General features: G+C 54.7%; 1 protein-coding gene across 2 annotated transcripts; it reads right to left on the bottom strand.

The window, feature by feature from the left end:
* Positions 1 to 233: 233 nt before the first annotated feature.
* On the bottom strand, positions 234 to 8,096 carry telo2 (TEL2, telomere maintenance 2, homolog (S. cerevisiae)). Of its 2 annotated transcripts, none has more exons than XM_066690326.1 (21): positions 8,030 to 8,096; positions 7,077 to 7,451; positions 6,712 to 6,989; positions 6,504 to 6,572; positions 6,073 to 6,220; positions 5,752 to 5,854; positions 5,585 to 5,653; positions 5,315 to 5,456; positions 5,096 to 5,232; positions 4,919 to 5,013; positions 4,627 to 4,761; positions 4,322 to 4,410; positions 4,136 to 4,227; positions 3,825 to 3,941; positions 3,548 to 3,619; positions 3,210 to 3,386; positions 2,628 to 2,719; positions 1,906 to 2,005; positions 1,681 to 1,745; positions 1,411 to 1,526; positions 234 to 728 (listed from the first exon to the last, which is right to left on the bottom strand). In XM_066690326.1, exons 2-21 carry the CDS (start codon positions 7,412 to 7,414, stop codon positions 610 to 612), a joined length of 2,553 nt encoding a protein of 850 aa, XP_066546423.1. In that variant the 5' UTR covers positions 7,415 to 7,451; positions 8,030 to 8,096; the 3' UTR covers positions 234 to 609. The 2 variants fall into 2 exon arrangements, with proteins under 2 accessions (XP_066546423.1, XP_066546424.1); XM_066690327.1 differs by lacking the exon at positions 234 to 728 and adding an exon at positions 735 to 1,129.
* Positions 8,097 to 9,018: the final 922 nt, after the last annotated feature.

Here is a 9,018-nt window from a genome sequence, read left to right as displayed (position 1 = left end):
ATTAATTCATTTACCCTTACATAAATACTGGTTTCCTTTCTCTGTGTGGTTCTGAAATGCATCAAAAGGTAGAATAATACGAGCTCTCTGACCCCACATTTCCACAGATCTCCCAATAAGACGCCCCCAGTCACACCGATGGGCGAGACGGCACGTACCGCACTGCCAGCCGTTGCACCCCTCAGATAAATCACTCCCGTTGAAACCCTCAGGACAGCATGCAAGCACCAACGTAGTGCAAAACACATTTATTTCTGCCAAAGGAGGTGCACAACTTCCACCAAAAACACCTGCGCCAAAAAGACGTACGGCCCATCTTCAAGCACAGGAAAGAAAAGAAAGGTTTATAAAAAATAAGTCCCCTTCCTTGTGAAATTCCTAAGGTATTTTTGGCCCATCCTCCGGGTTGCCAAGTCTATAAATATTTCACCCACTGCGCCGGTGAGTGTGTGTTAATGTCCCAGAGATGCCATCCCACCTCCTTCCCCTGGCCGAACACACTGTTCCGGAAGTGACAGCCGCACGTCGCCTGGCAGCGGCTCCCGGCCGGCCGCCCAGCCCCCACAGGACGCCGGCTCCTTCCCGCCCTGCCGGCCACCTCCAGGCCTCTCAGGGCCGCGGGGCCGGGGTCTCGGGCCGCAGCTCCTTCTTCAGGCCGCTCTCGAGCAGCAGCAGACTGTGCGTGGCCAGGCTGCGGCAGTCTGCGTCTGGGTCCCCTTCTGCCACGTCTAGAGGAGAGAGAGAGGTCAAAGAGACAGCAGAGCACAGGGAGAGGAATACAAGACAACGAAGGGCGAATCAGGGAGGAAAGGGAAACGGGAGGATTGAGGCAAGCTGGAATATCCACTGGACAGAGCAATCATTCCCCATTAATTATCGACTGCAATCCGTATAAACTATGCTTTGAGTTTTTGCACAGGGTGGGGGGAAAAAACAACGAGATGGAAGAAGATAAAGCCCCACTTCCACTCTCTTCACAGAGCCCGACTGAAGAGAGTCCGGGGGTTTGGGCTCCGACACTGGGATAGTGGGGGGGGCACTCTCCTGAGGATATCCTGAGATCCATTCGGTCCCCATCCTTCACTTCCCCCCCAAGTGTCCCGTCATCCCAGCTGCACCATCCCGTTCCCTGTGACGCACAGTCGAGAGGGAAGCACCCGTGACCCAGCGTGCATTTCTGAGCGTACGCCATGATGGCCCATGCAAAGCAGACACGGAACACTGTGGTCATGTAGACGGGATCCAATTAAGCAATTAAATTATTTAACTATCGGGACACTTCTGTGATCAGGAAGCCGAGTGCAACTGGCAGCTCCAACAGCCTGGCTACATTGTCATTAAAACCAATTCATAACAATAATAGTAAGACTGTTAAAAATCACACACACACACACTCTCACTCTCACTCACCCCCCAGCCAAGCTCTCGTCTCCAGGAGGTGATGGCTCAGCTCGGACAGTAGATGCCGACTGGGCATGCTCAGAAACACAGCACACACTGAAAACAGGACCCCCTGCCGGACCACCCTGGCAGAGAGAGGGAGCGTAAAAAACGTATCAGAAGACAAACACCCCCGGCTGAGCCTCTGAGTGCCGAAACCCACGAGATAATGTGACACACGTCCCACTGATGAAGTGGACTGATTAAGTAATCGAGCCCCAGTTGTCAACAAAAACTCACGGGTCCACATGGTAGCGCACGGCCCACACGAAGTCCAGCAGCGCACGGCCCATCTGAGTGGCCACCTGCGAAGGGATTGCGTGATCATGAGTGTTATCTAACCACCGCAGGAAGCTACCGTGTTGGCGTGTCGCAGAGGAGCTCCTGCGAGAGTAACTGGGCTGTCACGTGTGTCAGTGCGGTAGCTGATACTGTGACAGAGAATAACACAGGAGTGGAGCTCACCGGGGCATTGACCGCCAGGTGCATGAGCAGCCCCAGCGTGTGGATCAGCCGGCCCAGGACGAGGTGATCGCTCCCCAGGAGGTCAAAGGTGTTCAGCGGTCTGTAAGATAAAGAGGTCAAAGGTCTTAGTGTTCTGGAAGACAAGGTGTGCCATAACCTCTTGTTCCGTATTGGGTGTGCCTTCTATACATTTTAGGAACAGATCCTTGCGATTTTGGCAGCGCTTCTCTCAATTCTATTGAACGCTGCCCTTGTGGGACCCGGTCGGGCGGCCGTATGGTCTCTGCTCAGCGTCTGGCCGCAGGGGAAGCGTCTGACCGCGCACAATCACATGGCAGCACATCAGAGGGAGATCCTAATCTGGGGCTGCTTTGGAAGAAAGGGAAGCGAATGAATGAAAGGGCACGGGGCTTCACGCCGCCTGAGCCGGGCCGTCTCGGGTCTCGTCTGTCTGTCTTTTCCTTCTTGTACACTCTCTTCCTCCTCGCAGGTCCAGATTTGGGAAGCGCCAGCTGTAGCGGCCAGCTCAAACCAAAGGGTGACTTAGCAAAACCACACGCACTCACTCACAAACACGCAGCTTCCGTCATGCTACAAAGTCACAATGGAAAAAGTGCGAGACGTGCCCACGGGCGCCACCGCAGGGGAGATCTGGACACAGCTGTGTCCCGTGTGTCTGACTCCCCACCGCGCTGCCCGGTGCTGGGGGATGTCTGCCATACCTGTCGTAGTTTCGCAGCAGAGGGAAGAAGAAGTGCCCGGCGACCGGGGCGAAGCGGTTCGGGGCGGCACTGACAGCAGGCCGAGTTGCTCCCTGCCAGGACGGGAAGAGAATACAAATAAATAAAACAAACTAGTCCCTGACACCTTAAATACAGACTTATTTTTGCTATAGTGGCCATCAAATGCACCCACTGAACTATAACAATACAAAATCTAAACCTAGGCCACTGGTCCTGGGGATGCCCTGCCCTGCTGGGTTTTGTTCCAACCGAGCTCTCAATTACTTAATTGGACCCTCATTTGCTTCATGTGACTTTGTAAATTGTGTAGCTTATAAAAAGTTGGAGATTTCAAGTTCCATCTACAGTTTCATACTTAACACGAAATCTGCAACTGTTATAAATCAGGTAAGATCTCAGATTCGGCAAATTATCAGTTCAATTCAGGTTCAATTAAGTACCCTACTAGTAATGAAGTAATTGAGAGCCCAGTTGGAACAAAACCAGCAGGACGGGATTGAGGACCACAGTCCTAGGCTAACAGTGAGAGTTGTATCCCAGCTGTGGAGGGGAGGGTCTTGCCTTGCCGAAGCGCCGTGTCTTGCTCTCGATGCGCTGCTCCACTACCCGCCTCCAGTGCAGGGGGGAGGAGCCGCAGGGGTCAAGGGGCGCCGTGGTGGCGATGGACTGGATCCGTGGAGAGGGACGGTCCTTTCCTGGCGTCGGCTCGGAGAGCTCCTGCGCCGAGAGGGCCAGCACCTGAGCGGAGGGGCGGCAGAGAGGTGAAGACACGGGCCGAAGCGCGGGGACAGACTCACTCACGGGCGGTCACCGAGATCAGCGGGCCGGAGTCGGGAATCAGAAGAGTACGAGACCGGGCGGTGTCAGAGGACAACGGGGGGGCGGGGTTCGAGGCTCACCTCCAGGATGTCCAGCCGCTGGCGGAGACTGTAGTTCAGAGCGAAGAACTCGGACGTCAGGAACTCCGTCACCTGGGGTGGGAAAGTGAACATAACAGTGTAAAACAGTCAAGGATTTGTGAGTGAATTTACTCTAAGCTATGTGTCGTCTTCCACCCCCCACGCAGAACAGATGCCCATATTATTCTCCAACTACAGACGCACCTTTCCAGTTTAACCATCAGTCTCGGAAAGCGGGAGAAGGCCGGTCATTGCGACTGTGGCGAGAGTCTCTTACCGGGAGCGGGTCGGACACGGTGACGGCCACCATGCTCCTCTGCCGCAGCCACAGGAAGCCAGGCGTGGTGTACCTGTCCTCCAGGTGCAGCAGGACCTTGACCAGCTGGACGCTCACCTGCAGACACGAGCACAGCCACCGTTACCGCACACACCACAGTCTCTCACAACCGCCGTTACCGCACACACCACACGGCACAGTCTCACACAGCCGCCGTTACCGTCGTAGAGGATTGGTGTGTGAGTGAAAGTTTTAGACTGTGTGTGTGTGTGTGTGTGTGTGTGTGAGAGATAGAGAGACTGTATGTTCACCTCTGCGACGGTCCCGGCGTTCCTCCTGATTAGTCCCTCAGCCGCCTGGAGACTGACCTCCATCTTCCCAGGGTCCTCGGAGGTGGCGAGGGCTGAGAGGGGAGAGCGACGACAGCATCACATCAGCGCGCCTTAACTACACCTTAATCAAACAGCGGCGTGACGTCGCAGCCGGCCCGGTCTTACCCTCCAGGCAGTCGCGCAGGTATCGGGGCGGGGGGGCCCCACTCAGCTCCTGGTCGGCAGACATGTCGTAGGGGGGGAGCTCGTCATCACTGAGACACACAGAGAGACGCACAGAGAGCACTGTCACAGTCCGGTCACATTTATAAGCAGCTATATAGCCGGGCTAATGGTATTTGGTGAGAAGCAGCGCCCCCTGGAGGTTTCTACAGGAGACAACACAGGGCTCTGTAGCCCCTCGATGAAAGCAGTGTGTCTGCGGTGAACGGAGCCGACTGCACTACACCTCCGGCCCCCACCACCCTCACCTGTCCAGCTCAGAATCGGAGCGCTGGTCTGCGATTGGCCGCGGCACTTTGGACGTCAGGCGTGCCACTGGCTCGAGATCCGTCTTCTCCCGCCCTTTCAGATCGGTCCCGGGGCCACTCTGGGGCGAAGCGGCCCTGCGAGAGACAGCCGGGCCCCGTCAGTTCAGGAGCGACTCGCCCGTTCAGAGAGATCGGGACAAAACTGGAAATGTCCCTCAACTATGTATCAGTCCTATATTGAGCCTTGGACAAGCCCAACGCAAACAACAATGAAAACAGAATTTCTTCTCACCTGTCGGTCGGAGGCGTGTCCTCAGAGACAGGTTGATTGGCAGGAGGTGGGAACACCAGAGACCGCAGCTCCCGCGTCTCAGCATCCTGTTCATACTGGAACACGGGTCAGAGGTCACAGCGGCTCCCAGACTGGGCCGGCACACCCATCCCTCTCTCCCTCTCTATATAAATGTACCTGGAATTGGAGGCGGCTGCCCTCAGGGTCCAGCCTGGTGCTCAGACTCTCGCCCACCACCATGCCCAGCCGCCTCACCCGCTCCACACTGCTGTCCAGGTGGCACTGCATTCCTCCCAGCATGCACTGCAGCAGCTCTGCACAGAAGGACCAGCCAGTTACACCCAATACAGGGGCAAGAGGAGAGGGGCGGTGTCCACACAGACCAGCTTCACTCACCAGCGCGCAGGCCGAGCAGCTCCGGGTCCGACAGCAGCCCCACGCTCAGCAGCAGGGCTCGGCTCAGGTACAGCTGCTGCTCCAGGGGGGCGTGACGCACCGCGCTGCCCCCCGACCACGCCTCGCACAGCGCCCGCAGCACCTGCACGCACACGCACGGTCACAAGCGGCGCCTGCACAGATGGACACACACACACAGACAAGCTTCCCGTCCCGTCCTCAGCGCGTCCCGCCCCGTCCTGCGCGTCTGCGTGTCGGGGGTCCACTCACCTGAATGAGCAGAGGACGGCGCTCCGTGTCCTGAGACAGGTACCCCAACAGGCTCCGCAGCACGGGCGTCTGCGACAGAAAACGCACTGAGCGCCAGCTCCTGAGGCACAAACTCTCTGAAAGCTCTGAAAGCAGCCCAGTGCCCCGCGTGTCGCCGGCTCCCTCACCTTGTACTTGTACTGCAGCAGCAGCAGCTTGTGCGTCAGGACGAACTGGGTCTTTTTATTCTTCACCACCACGTTGCCCAGGATCCTGGACAGAGCCCCCGGCCTGCGGAGACAGAGGGGGACACGGGGAGAGGACGCCGAGGTCAAAAGAGGGGCTCGGGCCGAACAGGCGGCAGTAACCGTCTGAAATGTGTGAGACAGACGCGCAGAACCTCGATGCTGACAGAAGAAACCGTTTCGGCAACCTTACAACCTCGGAGTCTACAGATCCGTCAGCCCGAGAGTCTACCACTCTTCACCACCCGAGAGGTCAGCGCTCACCCGTCTACCGCCTGCACCAGCCCGGTGACCACGGCCTCCATCCAGCGGTCGGGCACGCTCTCCAGCAGGCGCCAGCACACCCTCTGCCACACCATGTCCGCCCGGGTGAGGGAGGAGAGGCGAGGGACCAGCTCCGTCAACAAGCGCTCTGTGGAGAAGAGGTGTGAGACGCGAACAAGGAACCTGGTTTGGTTTGGTACGGTTTGAAGGCAACTGAAAGAAGCTGGTAAAGGAGAAGTTTCATCAACATTGTATTAAAGACAGTTGACAGATTATAAACACCTGCAGGTTCCGGATTAACTACAAATACCCCAGTACAGCTGATTGGATGAGTTCTCGTCTCTCAGAACGTGCACCAGCCTCCTGCCCACTTGATAAATGGGCAACTTCCCTTCGGAGGAGTTCTAGGAATTGTAGACACTGTTACTCACTGCTGTGGCCTTGCACACAGGTCTTCCCCAGGAGCTGCGCCAGGAACGTCACAGAGCAGTCCTGCCCCCCTGAGAAAACAAACACACAGAGCAGGTAGAAGTGGCAGCAGGTAGAAGCGGACTCAGGAACATCTACAGGAACCAGGCCCACGCTGTCACATATTTACAGGAGACACAACCCAAAGACAGGACTGGATACCGACGCTACCTCTCAGGGCCTGGCAGGTCTTCTCCAGTGCCGTGCTCATCTCTCGGGCCAGCAGGGGGTAGTAGCTGGGTGGCAGGAAGGCCGTGCGGTTTTGGTGCTGCAGGCAGTTGGCCATGATGTCGGGCAGGGACACCAGACGCCCCAGGATGGCCTCCCGGAGCTGGGGGGACTCTGGAGGCGGGGGGCCCTGACAGCGCTCCCACAGAAGCACGTTCAGACGGCCGCCCTGCAGGAAGCGCTCCAAGACGTCCAGCACCCGGTCCAGCCCTGAGCTCGGCCTGACAGACCAACAGAAGGATGGCGTGACACGGAGAAGCTCGGCCTACAGACGGGCTGCATGAGCAGAGGTGGTGCGAGGGTCTTACCTGGAGGAGCTCACGCAGTCCAGCAGCACCAGCAGAGCCTGGTCTGGGGGCCCCCTCAGGAACAAGGACCCCCACAGCTCGGCATGCTGGGTAAGGCTCAGCAGCTGCTGCCAGTCCGCCTGGAGGTTACTGACCAAGAACTGCAGGACCCTGGTGTAGTGCCCCCTGGCGAACTCCTGTCTCTCACTGGCCGGGCACCGCTCTCCGGTCTCATCCAGGTAGCTGCCCAGCGTGCGGAGGCTCTGGGTCAGCTCTGAGGCGTCCCGGGGCGAGGAGAGGGCGCCGACACACTGCCGCACTGTCAGGCGGACCTCCAGCTCTGGGCCCGGGGTCTCCATCCACTGACACGATCCTGCTCCCTGCAGCCACCTCGATCTTCAGGGAAGTGGAAACAGGAGGAAACTGAGACTTACAGACACTGGTCTTCATCAGGAGCGCCCACACCGCACAGCTAACCCAGGGAACCATATCTCCTAATGAACAGCTAAGTAACCCCTGAGTAAACTTTAGAATACGGTACTTATCATAGAAATAAAGTGGACTTAACTGTACATCCTCTCATGAGGGTTTTTACAGTCCTATGAACTATCACATGCCATATTTTCTGCATTCAAATCTCACTGGGGGGTAACACTGCACAGTATATTTATCTCTGAAGCAACAAACCGAAATGTCAATTAAGTTACAGCTGAGCACCAATATACACAGAGCTTTACATAAATGTCTGCCTGGGAACACAACGCTACTCAGATTATATGGATATAATTGATTTAGGTTTTTATTTACAATTGTAATCTTGCTTCAATGTTATACGGAACACACATGGCTTTATTACGGTAGTGTGTAATGCTTACGTTTCGGAAACGTGTAGCATTTGCGTAATAATACACCAGCAATTAGTCTATACGTTAAATGATACATTATTTCAGATATAAACACGAGTGTACGCTCACCAATGCAATTTGCGACTCCTACAGCAGTCAGGCTCCAACACTGAGACAGCGCAGGCAATGGTCGCGTTCTCCTGCGCAGATTACAGCAGCTCTGCGCAGATCTGCTAAATCCCTTCGATTCCATTGGTGGAGCCGCGCAGAACTGCGGACATCTGCGCTGCACGGACGCAACCAATGTGATGCCGCAATGTGGGCCGCTTCTTAAATGTCCCCGGTCTGAAACAATGCCCGTGAACTGTGCAAGAAGAGTTCCTACTCTGAGGTGTATCAGTGCAGTATAATGTGTGCGTGTCAAATTAAAATCAAAAGCTGTTAAAATACAGATGAATACATTAATTTCGGCTCATTTTAAGCACACATTACATTCAGACTCTGCAAGCAAATTATGTTTTTAATGCCATTAAGTATTGGTGGATGACTACAATTAAAATATTAATTGAATCTGACATCTCACATGCGATATAAATACAGCATAATGGTAGAAACAAAAGCAATGATGACAAGTATTGTTGTTTATTTATGTATTTATTCATAGTACATATTTAAGTAAATAACATAAGCCTGCCAAGTTACAATGGTGAATTCTACTTCCCAACCATACCCCAACCCATAAAAACACTAGTGCAAGGAATGAAGAACAGGAATGTGGATTGAAGCATTTTTTCTGTTGTCAAGTATGGGAGTGTCTGTGAACATAACCCAGTCAATCTGCCAGAGCTGCACATCTAGAATGACCAGATCTCCGAGCTTCACTCCAGCTGCTACCCTGACAGAGACTGCTAAAAACAACAGGTACAATATCACATTATTATCTCAGGTTGCTTTATTCAGTTTCTATTTGCGCATTCCACTGCTGTACACCAGCTTTGGATACAATTATAGTCCTGATGATAAACAAATGAAATGGAAAGCACCCGGTCTCTGCCTAGGAAATGTATTCATTATTATTATTAATTCAGTCGGGATTGTTATGGGGTTATTATGGGTAA

Source organism: Amia ocellicauda, chromosome 17 (assembly GCF_036373705.1).
Source record: "Amia ocellicauda isolate fAmiCal2 chromosome 17, fAmiCal2.hap1, whole genome shotgun sequence".
Taxonomy (NCBI): Eukaryota; Metazoa; Chordata; class Actinopteri; order Amiiformes; family Amiidae; genus Amia; species Amia ocellicauda.
This window is presented reverse-complemented; position numbering and strand designations above follow the sequence as displayed.